This window comes from Drosophila miranda, chromosome 3, assembly GCF_003369915.1.
Source record: "Drosophila miranda strain MSH22 chromosome 3, D.miranda_PacBio2.1, whole genome shotgun sequence".
Classification (NCBI taxonomy): Eukaryota; Metazoa; Arthropoda; class Insecta; order Diptera; family Drosophilidae; genus Drosophila; species Drosophila miranda.
This window is the reverse complement of record NC_046676.1, coordinates 8,831,158-8,848,327: the sequence shown is the minus strand read 5'-3', so window position 1 is coordinate 8,848,327 and position 17,170 is coordinate 8,831,158. Positions and strand designations below refer to the sequence as shown.

Here is a 17,170-nt window from a genome sequence, read left to right as displayed (position 1 = left end):
GTACAGTAAACATACTACTATATACTCGAGATGAAGATCAAGTAGTTTGCACGAACGACACAAGAAGTTTTATCCAAGAGAGTTTGACCCAGTCCACCTCCACCGAACACACGCACTTCGAGTTTAGAGTGTTGCCCGATATCTCCCATAGTTGGCTCAATTGTTTGCCATTCAACTTAGACACAAAAGAAACGAAAATACGAAATACTTTACGTGTTCATTATGGTTAAGCAATTAAAACATCATTGTAATCTATTGAAATTCAAATTAAATGGAAAACAACAATTTAGCCCTGCGTTTCCCTTTCAAACTTCGATACAAAACCGCCACTACTTGCGCTATCGGTACCGATATCTTTCTATTATATAAAATTGTTTTGGGTCGTCGTCGATATTTTAAATAGTGGGTTAAGTTTTTTCATTCCACACTTTACGTTTTTTACCGTTGGGAACATTCAATTTGTCTAGAACATGTCCCGCAAAACGGGCGCGCGATTCTGCACACCCTAGGGAAAGGATATTATAGAATTGCGAAAATGTTTGTCATCCGAGGCTCTAATGAATACAGAAATAGTCAGTCTCTGTTTTAATTTTATTAGTGGCCTTCTTACAGAGACCAAGATTAGGTATCGGGAGCGATATTCAAATTAGCTTGGAAAAATAATTTTAGCGTGAAATAGGGTATAAATACTCGTAGCGGATACCTTTGACTAGCAACAATGACGTAACATTCCAGACACACTTACGTTTCATTCCTTGCACACTTACGTTTTTGTGCTTTCTCTTTATTTTTTTAAACCTTATTTAAGAAAAATGTAATAAAAGATAGTACTTAGAGTAGCAACTCTTGCGGAAAATGTATTCATCAATGACATAAAACTATTTGAAAAGAGCTGAAGGTCCTAGTTAGCCAGCATTATTCAAGAGAATAACATAATTGAGCAATAGGAACGATTATTCCCTTACGTTTATTTGTTTCACCTTTTTCAGTAAAACATTTATTTAGACAAAATCCAATAAATGCAAGTATTTAGAATAAGACAGTTAAGTAGAATTTTTGATTCATTAATTTGGAAATAGTTTTTTCAGGGCTGAGGGTTCTATCTAGCTTAGAATATTATATTTGACGGAACATCAAAATTAAGCAATATGGTTTCCAGCCCTTGACGGAGAAAAATTAACCCATTGTAAGCCACGGGGGTATTTTAATAATCCACCGAAAATAAAGAAAATTGACTAATATTAGCGCAGTTCAGGTGAAAGATATCGTGGTGTTTTTTGAAGTTCAGAGAAAAGATGGCATCTACAAGAAGAATTTACAATAGTTAATATTTTCCGCCATTTACCTCAAGTAGTTGAACTATTTAAATGTAGGGGGCTTAAGTCGGCTAAGTTTGTTTTTTCATCATTAAACCGGCGGTCACATTGAACGCTTCGTTTTTTACTGTATTTTCTGTAAAAAATATTGTCCATTCAATAGCATTTTTTGAGTAAACTATTATAAATAAGCACAGACACTATGGTGAAGCTTACTCCTGAGTTGATAAACCAGTCCATGCAATACATAAATCCGTGCAGGGAGCGGGAGCTCGATTTGCGCGGCTACAAAATTCCACAGATCGAAAATCTTGGTGCTACTCTGGACCAGTTCGACACCATTGACTTGTCGGACAACGATTTGAGGAAGCTGGACAATCTGCCGCACCTACCGCGTCTCAAGTGCCTGCTGCTGAACAACAATCGCATTTTGCGCATCAGCGAGGGCCTGGAGGCCGTCGTTCCCAATCTGAGCTCCATCATTCTGACGGGCAATAACTTGCAGGAGCTCAGCGACTTGGAGCCACTCGTTTCGTTCACCAAGCTGGAAACCATATGCCTGCTCATCAACCCGGTCTCCACAAAGACCAACTATCGCGAGTACATGGCCTACAAGTTTCCGAATCTGCGCCTGCTTGATTTCCGGAAGATAAGGCAGAAAGACCGGCAAGCGGCTCAGGAGTTCTTCCGCACAAAGCAGGGCAAGGACATGCTCAGGGAGATTTCGAAAAAGTCAAAGCTGAGCGCTGCCGCAGCACTGGCAGCCGAAGCGAGTAGCGGCAAAGGGCGCGGATCTGATGGTGGTCGATTTGCCAATCCGGAGGATATGCAGCGCATCCGCGAGGCCATCAAGCGGGCCAGTTCTCTGGCAGAGGTGGAACGTCTGTCACAAATACTACAGAGCGGGCAGCTGCCGGAGAAGTTCCAGCACGAAAAGGACCAGGGGCAAAACGGATCATCGCACAATGGCTCGGAACCGGTGGCCATGGATTACTAGGATTTCCCATAGCTGTCAGCTACCTTTTAACTGTAGATCAATATATTGTATTTAACTGTAGAACAATATATTGTAATAAAACATCGTGAAAAATTGTGTCCCCATTTTCTGCACTATAGATATACATACATACACAAATATATATATTGTTTCTGATTCTCAAGTAGTGCCGATGACCGGGATGGATCTTTCACAGAAAAATCTCCGTCTGGCGATGATACAGAACAGCTGACCACCATTCAAATGCACACATGATAGTAATTCACTAAAGTTTAACAATCTACACTGAGTTTAAAAAAGGACAAAACGGTTTAGCTTATTTTGGCTTCACAAGTGGATCTGCGGGAATAGTTGTATTGATATTGGACTCTGGAATTGGTTACTGCTCTAGTGCGGCGACGAGTGGCTGGGAAATGCATTATGAGGACTTTGCTGCCATTATCGAGTCGTAGTGCAGTCCCGTGTAGAAAATGATCCACGTCACCAAGAATCCGGCAAACGATGTCATGAATCCCTCCTTCACCAATTCCCAAACACCGCCGTACGCTTCCTCGTCCACGTTCTGAAAGTTGATGGCGTACAGGTAGACAATGCCACAGCTGATGCCGGCGAAACTGTGGACAAGTTTATGCATTCGATGTGAATATGAATAGTCTATTTATAGTCCGGTCCACTTACAGCACAAGACCCAGGAAGCCTTTGAGCGGCACAATGCCCCAGATGACACCAAGGATAATGCCGAACACCTGTCGCGACCAATAGATGACATCTAGGAATTCCTCCTGCAAAAGTCGAAGAATGAACCCTGGCCCTGGCCTGCACGCGGTCTTTGGTGCACATGTCGGTGCTCCGGACGTTTCTTACCTTGTCCTCCCATTCGGATTTTGTGATGGCGCGCGCGCATATTTCTTTCAGTGTGGATGATTTAGCGCTACCGTTTCCATGGCGCTCAATAGTATTCGTTTTGGTTGACATTATGAATTTCAGTTATTATTATTGTTAATTAATTTTTTTTTATCACTATCAGTGTGACCGCGGATTTATCGCTGAAATATTCCGTCCGACCCTCAGCAATATACCGAAACATACCGTAAATATACTGACGAAGTCAAGTTCTGTTATACATATTCCTCGTTTTTGATATTCCGTTCAATATTACTAGCTATATAGAATATTTAGCCATGCCCACATAAATTTAGCCCATTGATGAATAAATTTTCTACACAATTGGTTAGTTTTTAGTCCTTGTTTTTATTGTATTTTGACTAAAACAAGGCTTAAACAAAATAGTTCAACAAAAAAACAGTCGCAATGTTGCTGGTATTTGAAGACATGTTGCGTGTAGGCCTTTGTATACCCTATTTTGTTAATTTTATATGTTGATCAAACGCAATTTATTAAGACCTTTTCTCAAATTGATATTCTTTAGACATATTCGAGTACATTATTAGTATCTTGTATATATTAATGTCGATCCTGATTCCTACTGAGCCTTGGAAGACAAACGTATTCACAATTCTATAACATTCATTTCCCCCAGGGTATGTGTGCATGGAATTAGCAATATGTTTGTGTATGGAATGAGACTCAACAACCAATTCCTCATTTTCTTTCTTCCGTTGAATAATACTATCTATATAGAAAATTAAGCCAAGCCCACTCAATTTTATACGATTGATTAATCAATTTTCTACTTGATTGACTTGATTTAAATACTTGCTTTTATTGGATTTTTATATAACGTTGAAAATGAAATTTAATGGATTGATGAAATTGACAAAATATACCACTATATAATTTATCGAAGCACTGCCATCTCAATTGCCTGGGACATTGCAGTGTTTGGTTATGTTACGTATTTTCGGGTTTTGCCGCTGCTCCACAAATAACATAATGCTACAAATCACCAAGCTGTGTCTTGCCACTTCAGGTAGAATCACTGGTGAGTTGCGTATCAGAAAACAGACTCTCGTTGCACATTAATTCGTGAACTCTGTTCCCCCAATAGCCCAGCGTTATGTCGCTGTCACCACCGCTCTGGCCATTGACCAGAAGTGGAGAGAGGACAAGGGGCTCCCAGAGAATCCGAATGCATTTGGGCCACTCACCAATTTGCCGGACTACACGTTCCTTGACGGACGACCGACGCCACTGGGTGTATGTATAAGATATTGCGAAATCCGAACTGCCTACTAATATGGTTATTGTTTTAGTCCAACCAGAAAAAACGCCTGGTGAGGCAACAAGAGATCGCCACCAAAATCGTCGAGCTGAGCGGCGAGCTGGAGTTTGCCAAGCAGAGGTACGAACGCCAGAGAGTTGCAGCCGCCACAGAGAAGCAGCGCATTATCCAGAACAAATTGAAGCCCAAGGGCCATCTGATGCTGAAGCAGAAAAAGTAGCATCATTTTGTTTCCGCGTCTTACTTGTTATAAGCTATACTAAGTTGCCTAGTGAATGAAATCAAAACTATACGATTGATTGATTGGTCTTGTGATGTGGGGACACATTTTTGCCGAAAACACGTTTATAAAACGTTCCTCAAACTGTATTAAGCGTGGCGCAGTCGCCAGTTCATTAGACACACTGCTAATCGTGATTTAATTGCAACTAATAGCAGAGACGCATCTCTATATTGTGGGATACCTGTTGTGGATAAGGTACGATACACCGGGCCGGCGTTAGCATGATGGGAATATCTCGATAATGAAGTGTTAAAACGCCAGTGACGCACTTGCGGCAACGTGTCCTGGCATTTAGTTGAGATGAAAGAGATGCTGGGTTTTCCGAATGGCATGCTGGTAATACAAGCGTGGCCAAACCAACCGAACCCTTGCGCCGGAAATAGACTGTACGTGAGGGCACGCTCAATCGGATGCGATTCACACGTTAGCCGCTAATAAAAGGCTTGCGCTATCACATTTGTGTTGCTGCACAAACTATTTTTGTCAACAAGGAAGTGAACTTGTTTATTTGTAAGCGATTCTCGAGGGTCGTTTACAAGGTAGCAGCGAATAAACCTTATTCATCGATCCGTCTTCCGGCGTAAGCCATCTGGAGCACCCAATAGATCGTGCTTACAGAGTTAACCGGGCATAACAAACATGCTTCTCACAGTCATACAAACACAATATGTGCCTAAGAGATTACCAGCTAAATATTTGCCCGTGGCTCCCTTGTTTTCCTGGCTATTTGACTAATCGGTTAGGAGACCAAGAATTTTGCACTTCATGGCAATGTGTTTGTCTTGTTTGCGGCCAAGATCGAAATAATTCGAGATAATTCACAGAAACGTGCTCCACTTGACTAACGCTGTAACACCCATTCCATGAGGGATTGGGAAAGTATCAGCTCTTTCTGGCAGTCAGGTTTTATATATCCATAGCAGCCAGTTGTAATACCTTCTAGCAGCCAGAAACTGGTTGAAAGCTATTAACTGTAGGTTACTTCATAGTTTCAATCCCTGATCCGCCCAGATCCATTGATCCCTGAGGTGGCAGACATGAAATTTTCCATAAATCATTGTAATACAAATTCACACCAGTGATTGAATAGGCGAAAATCGTGCCAAAATCAATATTAAAGTACTGGAAGGCGGCAAATTTAGATATTTACATTGCCACATGGACTGCACTCAAAAACTGAAATCTAACAAAGAAGTCAAGTCTAAGGAAACTTACCGAGCAGCTGGAGGGTGGATGATCGGACCTGACTACAAAATGTTTGTCGGACGTCGGGCATAAATTAGCCAGGGCGTCTGATATTTTGCACCAGCTTCCAAGCATCTGTGGGGGTGTGACACAAAAGCGTGCTGGAAAAAACGTGCTCCCAGAGCAGTCAATCTGATCGACTCCATATTGACTTACTGCCAGTGCAGCCAATCGTGCGTATACGTAATGCAAGCTGAACTCGATTTCATTGCTGATGTTTTCCTTTTTCTCTGCCGATTTTAACACCTTTCTGCTGTTGCTGATGTTGGAGTTGGCAAAAATATTTACTCAGCGCGGTATTTTGCGAGGGGGAAAAGAAGAACTGTTGTGGGAAAACAACGAAAATGTTGTTCTGACTCTGAGACAGGCGTCTTGGGAATTATATTTATATAAATTGTTTATAAATTTATTGAATTAGCACGTTTATATTTACCGACTCGAGCAAATCTTCTAAGCACCTGAAGATAATTAAGTGCGAATTAATTTATGTCCAAGCATTAGTCTTTTCCGGAACTAATTTCATCTACTTAACGACGGTTTACAGAAGACCAATTCCTTGGTGTTCGTGATTAATTTATGAGTACCCCAGCTATGAAATCATGCCCCCTTTTTGGTAGCTGCGACTCAGACTCGGGCCCCTTCCACAGACTGACAAAATTTGCTAATTTTTTTAGAGTCCGGTCCGCGTTTGAATGCTCATATTTTTCCAGAAAATTTTGGATTTCTCACTTGAGTCAGCAACATTTTCACGCCGCGGCGGCATGAAGCATTGCGGTTGGATATTTTTAAGTCAGTGGAGTATTTTCGGAAGGCGCCAACTCCATTTGCGTCTCTGTGCTGATTTATAATAAAAGCTCTGAACGTCGCAATATTACAACGATATTAGGATGTCTCGATTTAGATTTAGCGTGTGACCTGACCACACGAAAATTACCACTCCCGACCACAGCGCCTGGTACACACCCATATATGTTACTCATACGCCGTGTGTCACGCAAAACCATCAAAAACCAGCTAAAACTACCTAGTTATTTTCGTCTGGGCCTCGTTCACCCTAGACACTAGCTTGATGCCAAAATAAGTAACCAAATAAACGAAAAATTAATAAAACTAATTCAAGCAATATACACAACATAGGGATTTTATGTGACCAAACGGAAATGACCACTCCCGACCACAGCGCCTGGTACACACCCATATGAGTTACTCATACGCCATGTGTCCCGCAAAACCATCCAAAACCTGCTGAAAGTACCTACTTATTTTCGTCTGGGCCTCGTTCACCCTAGACATTAGCTTGATGCCGAAATAAGTAACCAAAAAAACAATAAATTAATAAAACTAAGTCAAGATATATACACAACATAGGAATTTTATTTGATCTGTAGGTATCTTTCCGCACACTCGGTCGCACACTGTCGACTTTGGTTTGACGTCAAAGTATTGAAAACAAATAATTAATATATTAATATAATATATTAAGAAACTCCGTCAGATCTCAGTAGCGTATCTTTCCGACCTCGAATCCGATAGACATTTGGAAAGCATTTAATTAATATGTTTGTTTGAAAGACAAAGCCAGACAGTGGGGGAATTTTGGGTGTCGTATCTTTCCGCATTGTAAAAAGTTTTCCGAATCAAACTGGACCCGTTCCCTGCTAACCGAAACATTGCAACCGGCAATTAGAGCCTTTCGACCAAATGAATCACATAGTGATAAGACAACAGCCCATCCCAATGATCCCAACGATTCGTATCGAATTGAAGTCACAGCGCCGGCGCATGCGCAAAAGCCAGACGACGGCGGTCAATGAAAGAGAGTTGAGAAGTCGAGTGTCGTTTGTCGATTGTCGATTTGTCGCAGCCGCCAAGCGTTTCCTCCGGACTTGCGTCATAGCTGGAGCATCGGCTCTGCCCGAAGCAAAATTTTCACATTTGGGTGCGAACAGGGCAGCATATTCGTATATAAAGGAAGGGTTCTTCACTGCTATGACCACAGAACTCAACAGACGTTCAAGGCACTCACAGCAAAGCAACCACAAGCAACACAATCACCCAACACCTAAAGGATACCACACTCAATTTTGGATTTCAAAAGATTATACCAGTTCAAACCCCACAATGGATCTTAAGGTAAGCATCCGCTACCGCGCCACAGCCATCTCCAGCCAACCCGACTAACTCCAAACTCTCCCCATCTCTCTATAGCAACTGTATACATGGGCCTGTCTCCTGCTCAGCATCATCGCCTGCAAACTGTCACAGTGCAGCGCCAAGCCCACATACTATGACCTGGATAGCTACGAGAACTATGACACCGATCGCTATGACACGGGCAACTCCTACGCCCTCTCCTATGGCAAGCCCCTGACAGAGAACCGCCTGAAGAAGCTCAATCCTGGCTACTACTATGTGGATGACGGTTACATTGCGCCCGTCTCCACCGGGACAAGACCCTACACCCGTCGCCAAGATGCCAACCAACAGGTTGGTGATCTGTCCTCCAATGTGAGATTCACTCCGCTCGTTCGCGTCAGAGAGACCCGCACCAAGCGCAAGAAGCTGTTCGTCCCCAACTTCTTTGGCTAAACGACGGTCCTGCTCCAAACCGGATGTGAGAGTACAGACTGAAGATGATGATCGTTATGCATTAGACTAGGGAATAATTATTGTATAGTCGAGTGCCTTCCTCACCAAAAAGTACCTAATAATGTTAAATATTATACATTTACCTATCTAAATATATACCCAAACCAAATTATATTTATATCTAAAATTCCCAAGTCTCCATCAATAAATGGTTCACCAAATTGATTATAAATAATATCGCCACCAAAAATATCGAACACACGAACTGGAATCGTGAAAGCTCAATTAATTGCATTTATATATAGAATGAAATTGGCACCTGTGCACCTGGCTTGTAATTTACAGGTCGACCATAATGGTCTAAGAAAATGGAAAAAAGGGGGCCTCCTTGGATTTCTTAGATGATCCAACGTTTCAAGTAGTTGCTGAGTAGTTGAGTGTGTAGCTCTCTTTTTGATCTCCCAGGTGTGTATTTCATATGAGGAAATGATTTTGATGATCTCCTTTTATTGAAATAATTCTATGATACATCAAATGTCTAGCCAATTTGGCAGTCTGGTGCTAATTGACCACTTAGGCGCTTCAATAAATCTTGGTTCAAGAAAATATTTTGCTGTTGAACAGCAGCCAAGACAATTGACAAATCTTAAATCTTTGATGGATGGTGTTTCACATCTGTCAAAAAGTGATTACGAAAGTTGTATTCCTTCTGAGGAAAATGGCGCGCGCGCCTTCAGGCGGCCGGAACGATACTCAATACGGCTGTCCGACTCAAACGCTGGACTTCAGCGGATATACATATGTGGATATATTATAAGATATATATTCCTTCACAGATGACTTATGCACCCTAAGCCTTGCCACAAACCGAGTCGTATCCCGCCAACCGGAGTCCTATCCAAGCATTACTGAGGCGTGTCCGCGACAGACCGAGTCCTGTCCCAGCCAGACAGAATAGTATTCCAGCAGGACAGAATGCAAGCACCCCTTGCAAGATCCGATCGTCATCCTTCGACCTGGCCATCGACTACAAGGACTTTGACTATGGCCACCAAGGGAGATGCTTCGCAGGTTACTAGACTTTAGATAGATCTCGTTGTTGTTATGTTTAAGATATGTTCAAATATTTACCACTTGTTTATTTATTTTATTATGCTATGTTTTGAAAAGTCATTGTTTCCCAGAATCGGGGAAATATGAATGGCTGGGCTTGTTTCAGTCCTTACCAAAGGATCAAGATTATTTTTCGAATTTCAGGAAAATGGAGAAAACAGAAAATATCCTTGATCGTTGGTCCCTCCCTAATAAAGTCTTCATCTGATTAAGGATGTTTTATTTAAATCACACAATTTCGATTTTCAGATCTCGGATACCTTTTTTTTTTTCATGTGGAAAATTTGTATTTTATTGTAAACAAGTTTACTGCTACCTTTCGTGGCAACTTAATCTAGTTTTACATTTAAGGGGAAAAACAATTGATCACAGGAGATACATACATAAACTTAATGTTACATATATGGAGTAGGTACATACATTATTTACAATATTTACAAAAAGTTAACGAGATGTTATAGGAGGGATCTAGTAGGGAGATCCAGTGGATGACACCTTTTGAGTCTTCTTTTCCTTGGCGGGTTAATTAGACGTCTGGCTAGCGCATTAGGGTGACCACCAAGTCGTTGCAAGTACCTTGCTGCATGTAATTGTATAACATCGCCCACTTTGGGAACCTTTAGGTCCCTCTCGATGTCGCTGTTTCGTATGTACCATGGAGCATTTCATATTCGTCGTAGAATTTTTGACTGAGCAACTCTAATTTTATTTAAGTTGGTTTTTGCCGCGATGCCGTAAACTTGAAGTGCGTATTTCCATATGGGGCTGAGGATGGACTTGTATATCGTGACTTTGCTGTACAGCGACAGCTTATTTCTTGGTGCAAGTAGCCACGCCATCTTTCCCGCTTTCGCCATCACCGACTGTCGAACCATGGTAGTATGGGTTTTGAAATTTAGTGACCTGTCGAGTACAACACCCAGGTATTTGTACGAGCTCTTGTGCGTAAGTGTGGAGCCCAGCATATAAATGCCTCCGCAAGAAAGTTTTCTCGTAGCAAAAGTAACATTAGCACATTTGCTGCTGTTGATGCCTATGTTCCATTTCTGAGCCCAGACCTCAAAGCTGCTCACATATTGTTGCAGAGCTTCCGTAGCTAGATTTATGCTTGGACTTCTGGTCAGCACTGCAGTGTCATCCGCGTAGGTTGCTATCAACACATCGTCCTCGTCCAACCCAGTTATTACCCTTGAGGAGGGCATAACGTTGGTCCAAGAACGCTGCCTTGTGGGACGCCTGCACAGATTGGGCGCTTCGATGATTTTGCTCCATTTACAACAACTCTAAAACTTCTGTCCATTAGAAAGCTACTCACCAGCTGGAATAGCTGCGGCGGCAATATGTTTCTCAGCTTAAAGAGGAGGCCATCATGCCACACCCTGTCAAACGCTTGTTGAATGTCCATAAACACAGCTACCGAATACATTTTTTGCTCCATTGCATCAAGCGCGAAGTTGACCACTCGATGAAGTTGTTCTGGCGTTATAATAATAGTTATGCTATAAAAATCAAGAATAACAATTATAATAATAGTTATTCGATACAAATCAAGAATAACAATTATAATAAAAGTTATTCAATAAAAATCAAGAATAACAATTATAATAATAGTTATACGATAAAAATCAAGAATAACAATTATACTAATAGTTATACGATAAAAATCAAGAATAACAATTATAATAATAGTTATTCAATAAAAATCAAGAATAACAATTATAATAATAGTTATACGATAAAAATCAAGAATAACAATTATAATAATAGTTATACGATAAAAAGCAAGAATAAAAATTATAATAATAGATATTCAATAAAAATCAAGAATAACAATTATAATAATAGTTATTCAATAAAAATCAAGAATAACAATTATAATAATAGTTATTCAATAAAAGTCAAGAATAACAATTATAATAATAGTTATACGATAAAAATCAAGAATAACAATAATAATAATAGTTATTCAATAAAAATCAAGAATAACAATTATAATAATAGTTATTCAATAAAAATCAAGAATAACAATTATAATAATAGTTATACGATAAAAATCAAGAATAACAATTATAATAATAGTTATACGATACCAGGCGAACAGAAATAAGAAAAAGGACAGTCGCTGGTTTAAAAAAAATGTTGTTTATTAAATTATCTGTGTGTGCGCGCCCAAAAGTATGCAACGCATTTTTCATTCTAAAGCTGCTTGTTGCTGATTTCTGTCTGCCAGTGTCCTAATCTGAAATCCCATTGTTGAGTTTTTGAGACAAAGTTTTTGTGCGGAAGATTTTTTCTTTCTTTTATGAAAATGGATAAAAACTTGTTAATTGTCTTGGCTGTAGTTCAACAGCGAAATATTTTCTTGCAGCAAGGCTGTTTATTTATTTGCAAACGATTAGTCTTGTGATTTATAAAGTGGGATTTGTGCTTGAAACTTATATCTATTATTTGGTGTTCTGTGGTGTTGTGCAGTCTATTCGTTTTTTCAATTCCTATATATAGTCCTTCGGTCTTAAGATGCGGCCAGGATGTATGGACGTATGTCTTCCACGTCCAGCAGTTGCTCGGGGGCCACTTGCTCCCCGCACATGGGACACTCGCCATTCTCTGAGAGTATTCTGAAAGAAGAAGTATAATAATCCACACTTGACCTTTTCAACAGTTTATACTCACTTTTCCATCTCGGCACGAAAGCAGAGAAAATCGCATTGCGGGCAGGAGGTCATGAGCGTTTTGATGATGTGCTGACCCGTAGCTATGCAGATGGGTAGCGTAGTCTTACAGCTGTAGCACGTCACTTCCATATTTGCCAAGTTGGAGTCGCATATGGGACACTCCATGGTCTCATCGTCTATCTCATCCCGCAACTGCTTAATGCCCTTGGGAGCCTTCCGGACGACAGATTCAATTTTCTTTGCATAGCGAGTATCCAGTTGATTGCGGTAGTCCGGACGCATCAACGTGGAAGCATAGGTGAACGCAGACTTCTTGAGACCTGCCCGCTGACACTCAATGACCGTGGAGGTGAGAATAGGGATAATGTCTGGAAAGGCAATGAAAATTTTAATCAAATCCCAATACAATTGACTCCATTCTTACGCTCTGGAAACTGGGATATGCAAGAAGCCACTTGAACGAGAAGCTTGGCAGCCAGGAGATGATTACCCAGCTTCACATGTATACGGACCAGCGTGTAACGGTGGAGCAGGATCAAATTGTGACGCATTTCGGCCGATACAGATAGGTTGTTGCGGCGAAGTTCCTGGTACATCGAATAAAGGAGGTCCCTAGCGGATTTGTAGTTTCCGGCGATCTGCTCTTGATTGGCAATTATCACGGCCGTCTTGGCCGCATCTTTATAGTGCTTTCGAGCCATATACAAGCGGAACAGGTAGCGTGGATCCTTGGGAACACCATCCAACTCACCCAAGAGAAACTCGATGAGTTGCGAGGCCAGCTGCTCGTTGTTCGATGTAGCCACACAGTCGATTGCCAGGGAGAGAGCTAGCTGCTCCTCATTGTTGAAAGCAGAGGCTTTCAGCAGAAGTCTCAAGGACTTGGTAAACTCACGTGCCAAGAAGTAATACTTTCCAGCCTGCAATGTATATTTCTCACTTTCGAAGTAGTGAGCCAAGGCCAGATAGTCGGAGGATTTCGCATTTTCATAGCGTTCCAGGAGTTCGCCATGCCGGCGCAGCTTGTTGTGGCGCTGGGCAAGAGCAAAGGCTTCCTCCACACAGCCACAGATAACGAGAAACTGAAGAGCCTGTTCAATATCTCCAATCTTCTGGTAGAACTTGGCCAGCAGTTTTGCCGCGTCCATTGATCGTGATTCTAAAACAATTTCTGAGGCTGCATGAGGATCACACAAATGATCAAGGTATATCCTAACGCAAGCATCCAAGTCTCCGGCAATGCGATAACACCGTATTGCTTCTTCGAAATGGCCGTCACTCTCTTTGGCCCTGGCATAGGATGCATGCAATTTGCTACTCTTCACCTTGGAAAGTACATTGTTGGCCTTATGCCACATCTTCAGGGCTATGTAGTGGCCACAGGCCTCATCATAAAACCCTCCACGTTCATAGAGTCCCGCAGCCTCTGTCAGATGTCCGACCGTAGCCAATAACTCCGCACAGTCGAAGAGGAGTTGCTTATCCATGAGCTCTACGGCATATTGAATCTATTCAAGGAGATTTAAATACACTTTTTGTCCAGATTCTCAGATAAATCAAATGTCTTACGCCTCGTCGAAAATCCCCGGCACGTATTGAAGTTCGGGCAATGCCCATCTTGCAGAGGCGTACATGATCCTGGAACTCAGGTGTGCTTTCCATCGTAGCGGACTGCTCAGCATCCTTGTCGTTGATTAAATCCTCCTTGTAACCCTTCTCGTAGTGATATAGGGCATCCGCATAGTTACCACTTTAAAGCAAAGTTTAAACATGAAAATCATGACCTTTGATTGTTCTTATACGGATATATATCATACGTGAATTCCAGCTGCTGGGCGTATTCTCTCGCTATGTAGGGAACTTCTTGCGGGTCATGCTTGTGCGCCAGAAGAAGAGCCTGATCCCATTGGAGGAGGTCTCTACACAGTTCCAAGGCTGCCCTTGTATAAACACCCTTGAGCATATGTTCCTTGGCCTGCTCGTACTGGGCCAAAATCGTGCAGCAGCACCCGATCAGCATGTCCAGGTCCTCCACATATCGGAGCTCACCCAACGCATTTACCAGAGCAGCGTCACCCAATTGTCGATAGGCCCGAATAGCTAATGAATAATCGGATGTCGATGAACAACAGGATGTTATGGGAATGATGAGAAGTTGTAATATTACCAATATCCGGCTCTAGATCGGAAGTGGCCTGTTCGCCAAACTCTCGCCATGCACTACTCAAGTTCATCTGCTCGCACAGCTTGTAGGCCTCGTCATAGTTCCTGAGGCGTAGAAGCAGTTGGAGGTTCGCAGTCTGGCTGTTGCTGGGATTCACCATATGGGTGCTGAGGGATTGCGTGGCATACTGTCCGCCATCCACGTGGAGAGCCATTTCGCCGCCGCAGAGTAGCAGCGGCCATTGCCCAGGATTTAGCTTGGACTCGCCCACCTTGAGTGTATGTGTGCCCTGCACGGAATGGCGAACAAATACGTGGGTGCTCACAATTTTTGCATCGTAGCTAATGAAAATATTCGGCTGCGTGAGATCCCAAAGGCAGCCGAGGCACTGCTTCGGAATGTCCGGTATGAGCAAGGCTTCATCCAGCGCGGGTAGAAACAGATGTCCTTGAGCATGATCGTCAATGAAAATAATCTTAGTTCCTTCAATGTCCATAAACATCTGGCGAATACCCATGCTATGACGGTAGATTGTACAACTGTCCCATTTTTCAAGAGAGTAGAATACTAGGTGGCCAATCTAAAAGAGACAATACAATACGGCTGTAATGTAATACGAGTACCTGACCAGGATCAACACTCACATCAGTTGCAAATACCAACAGTTCCTGACTCAAAGCAAAACACGTGATCACTGCATCGTTGGGCATGTTTGGGAGGGCGCTGGGAAAAGTGGCCTGTAGCTTGTCCTTGCAATTGGGATTGTCTGCAGTAATAGCCTGCAGGATCAACTGAGGCGGACAAAGGGCTGCACAGTACTCAGCATTCATCTTCATACTTGACACATTCCGTGGGAAGTCCCGCTCACTCATCGGACGGGGCTCTTCGCCCAGGGTCCTTCCCAGAGCGTAGAACCAAACATGCTTGTCGATGCCAGCAGCAAAGTTATACGGGCCAATAGCTATAAAAGTAGGTTCTCCCTCCAGGGGCAATCGAAAGGGCAGTGGCTTGGACTTATCCGGCGCATATACATAAATGGAAACCTCTGCCAGACTGCTGAGCATAACGATCCGGGGTGCGGAGACGGCAAATATTTGAGGGAGCTTGGTTACATAGATATAGACGGTACCACTATTCGTTGTTACTGCCAGCAGTTGACCATCCGGTGACCAGTCGATCATTTGGACGCCAGCATGATCTGGTACAGTGATGATGCGCTCGGTTTCTTGCAGGTTTGTAATCGAGTGTATTTTTATGCTGCTGGCAGACGATCGTAGGATGGAATTAATATCAACATTTGGCCATTTACATCAGTCATTTACTTACCTGTCATCTCCACAAGAGGCCACGATATCTAATGTGGGGCAATAGGCCAAACCGGTCAACGTGTCCTTATGATTCTTAACCTGCCAAAGCTCCTGTCCCACGTCTTTGGGGTGCGTGGAAATGGCCACCACATGTCCGTTGGAGAACCCCAGCAATATATAGCCGTCTCCGAACCATTTGTGCTGAAGGAGTGAGCCGTAGCGACTCTGAAATCCCAGTTCTGTGGGATTTTCCGGGTCTGGTAAGTAGTAGAGGAACAAGGTCCGTTTTCCAATGATCATGCTGATTGCATTGTCCCCAGCTATCCGATCATCATTTGCCATTTCCGCGAAATACATATCGGTAGGTGCATCCCGCAGCTGGACCACACGCACGGTGTCGCCATCCTCGTTGCTCAGCGAAAAACTTTTGTCCTCCGATCCAAGCGCGAGAAGATTCTGTGCCGACCAGGCGCCGCAGGTTATTCGCTTGCTGTGCTTACCTAGAACCGGGGTTGGACGCTTTCCACTGCGGGGATTGTAGATCGCCAAGTTTCCTCGCCCCGTGCCTACGGCCAGCAACTGTTGCTGTTTTGACCACAAAATGCACGTGAGAGGATCTCGCAGTCCAGTTTCAACGCTGATCTTTTCCTGCGTGCCATAGTCCCAGAGAGTAATGTTCGGGGAGCCGCTTGTGATGATTCCCAGCAGATCCCCCTCATTGTCCCATGCAAATCCTGAACAGAGCCTGATGGAACAATTTTGAGGCAGATAAATATATTTTGAGTACAACTTATGGGGGCTGGGCTTACCCTGCTAGGATAATGCGCTGCACCAGTTGTCCCTGGCGATTGTACAGCGCCACAGATCCATCTGTACCTGTAGTCGCAAGCAAAGCCTTTTGCCAAATGAAGTAGACGTCCCCGATTCCGTGCGGTTCCTCGTACTTGTAGAGTATCTTCTCGAACGACATTACCTTACTTAAAGACAGCGTATTTTCTATACCGAAGAAGCACTCATTCTGTGATCTAAAATTTTCCGGCTTTTGTTTACGGTTTTCCCGTTGCTATGATACGAACACAGTCACCACTACAAGCGCGTGTGCGTATGTGTATCTGCGCTACCTGTCATTTTCGTGCACCTGTTGATTTTACAGGTACAGGTTTTGCATGAAATAGTAATCGGCGAAACACGCATCATTATGATACTCTGTCTTGAGTTTATTATATTTTTTTTAAGTACTTCATTGTATTTCAAATTGTAAGTGTTAGTGCCAAAAAACTGTGCAAATTAAATTTTAAA

At 42.6% G+C, this 17,170-nt stretch overlaps 5 protein-coding genes across 6 annotated transcripts; 3 read left to right on the top strand and 2 right to left on the bottom strand.

Annotated features, from left to right (window-relative positions):
* The first annotated feature begins 1,392 nt into the window (after positions 1 to 1,392).
* On the top strand, positions 1,393 to 2,409 carry LOC108160546 (probable U2 small nuclear ribonucleoprotein A'). Its single transcript, XM_017294613.2, has one exon. It carries the CDS (start codon positions 1,519 to 1,521, stop codon positions 2,311 to 2,313), a length of 795 nt encoding a protein of 264 aa, XP_017150102.1. The 5' UTR covers positions 1,393 to 1,518; the 3' UTR covers positions 2,314 to 2,409.
* A 30-nt stretch (positions 2,410 to 2,439) lies between these two features.
* On the bottom strand, positions 2,440 to 3,348 carry LOC108160547 (uncharacterized protein RAB5IF homolog). Its single transcript, XM_017294614.2, has 3 exons — positions 3,178 to 3,348; positions 2,992 to 3,095; positions 2,440 to 2,927 (listed from the first exon to the last, which is right to left on the bottom strand). Exons 1-3 carry the CDS (start codon positions 3,286 to 3,288, stop codon positions 2,732 to 2,734), a joined length of 411 nt encoding a protein of 136 aa, XP_017150103.1. The 5' UTR covers positions 3,289 to 3,348; the 3' UTR covers positions 2,440 to 2,731.
* Positions 3,349 to 4,126: 778 nt separating this feature from the next.
* On the top strand, positions 4,127 to 4,794 carry LOC108160855 (39S ribosomal protein L52, mitochondrial). The gene is made up of 3 exons (XM_017295117.2): positions 4,127 to 4,255; positions 4,322 to 4,470; positions 4,527 to 4,794. The coding sequence occupies exons 1-3, from the start codon at positions 4,162 to 4,164 to the stop codon at positions 4,713 to 4,715; spliced, it is 432 nt and encodes a 143-aa protein (XP_017150606.1). The 5' UTR covers positions 4,127 to 4,161; the 3' UTR covers positions 4,716 to 4,794.
* A 3,221-nt stretch (positions 4,795 to 8,015) lies between these two features.
* LOC108158301 lies at positions 8,016 to 8,809 on the top strand. The gene is made up of 2 exons (XM_017290542.2): positions 8,016 to 8,156; positions 8,232 to 8,809. The coding sequence occupies exons 1-2, from the start codon at positions 8,145 to 8,147 to the stop codon at positions 8,610 to 8,612; spliced, it is 393 nt and encodes a 130-aa protein (XP_017146031.1). The 5' UTR covers positions 8,016 to 8,144; the 3' UTR covers positions 8,613 to 8,809.
* A 3,243-nt stretch (positions 8,810 to 12,052) lies between these two features.
* On the bottom strand, positions 12,053 to 17,102 carry LOC108159336 (WD repeat-containing protein 19). 2 transcript variants are annotated; one of them, XM_017292532.2, is made up of 9 exons: positions 16,681 to 17,102; positions 15,891 to 16,616; positions 15,209 to 15,824; positions 14,568 to 15,144; positions 14,218 to 14,500; positions 13,970 to 14,150; positions 12,825 to 13,908; positions 12,399 to 12,768; positions 12,053 to 12,343 (listed from the first exon to the last, which is right to left on the bottom strand). In XM_017292532.2, exons 1-9 carry the CDS (start codon positions 16,839 to 16,841, stop codon positions 12,238 to 12,240), a joined length of 4,104 nt encoding a protein of 1,367 aa, XP_017148021.1. In that variant the 5' UTR covers positions 16,842 to 17,102; the 3' UTR covers positions 12,053 to 12,237. The 2 variants fall into 2 exon arrangements, with proteins under 2 accessions (XP_017148021.1, XP_017148022.1); XM_017292533.2 differs by having other exon boundaries at positions 15,209 to 15,821.
* Positions 17,103 to 17,170: the final 68 nt, after the last annotated feature.

What these genes read in the sequence shown, in the direction of transcription:
- LOC108160546 (XM_017294613.2), top strand. Translation starts at nt 1,519, where the DNA reads ATGGTGAAGCTTACTCCTGAGTTGATAAACCAGTCCATGCAATACATA.
- LOC108160547 (XM_017294614.2), bottom strand. Translation starts at nt 3,288, where the DNA reads ATGTCAACCAAAACGAATACTATTGAGCGCCATGGAAACGGTAGCGCT. An exon ending in AATCCGAATGGGAGGACAAG is followed by an intron (nt 3,096 to 3,177) that starts GTAAGAAACGTC and finishes CGACTTTTGCAG; the next exon opens with GAGGAATTCCTAGATGTCAT. An exon ending in GGCTTCCTGGGTCTTGTGCT is followed by an intron (nt 2,928 to 2,991) that starts GTAAGTGGACCG and finishes ACTTGTCCACAG; the next exon opens with TTTCGCCGGCATCAGCTGTG.
- LOC108160855 (XM_017295117.2), top strand. Translation starts at nt 4,162, where the DNA reads ATGTTACGTATTTTCGGGTTTTGCCGCTGCTCCACAAATAACATAATG. An exon ending in CACTTCAGGTAGAATCACTG is followed by an intron (nt 4,256 to 4,321) that starts GTGAGTTGCGTA and finishes TTCCCCCAATAG; the next exon opens with CCCAGCGTTATGTCGCTGTC. An exon ending in GACGACCGACGCCACTGGGT is followed by an intron (nt 4,471 to 4,526) that starts GTATGTATAAGA and finishes TTATTGTTTTAG; the next exon opens with TCCAACCAGAAAAAACGCCT.
- LOC108159336 (XM_017292532.2), bottom strand. Translation starts at nt 16,841, where the DNA reads ATGTCGTTCGAGAAGATACTCTACAAGTACGAGGAACCGCACGGAATC. An exon ending in CCGGGGATTTTCGACGAGGC is followed by an intron (nt 13,909 to 13,969) that starts GTAAGACATTTG and finishes CTCCTTGAATAG; the next exon opens with ATTCAATATGCCGTAGAGCT. An exon ending in CATATCCCAGTTTCCAGAGC is followed by an intron (nt 12,769 to 12,824) that starts GTAAGAATGGAG and finishes TTGCCTTTCCAG; the next exon opens with ACATTATCCCTATTCTCACC.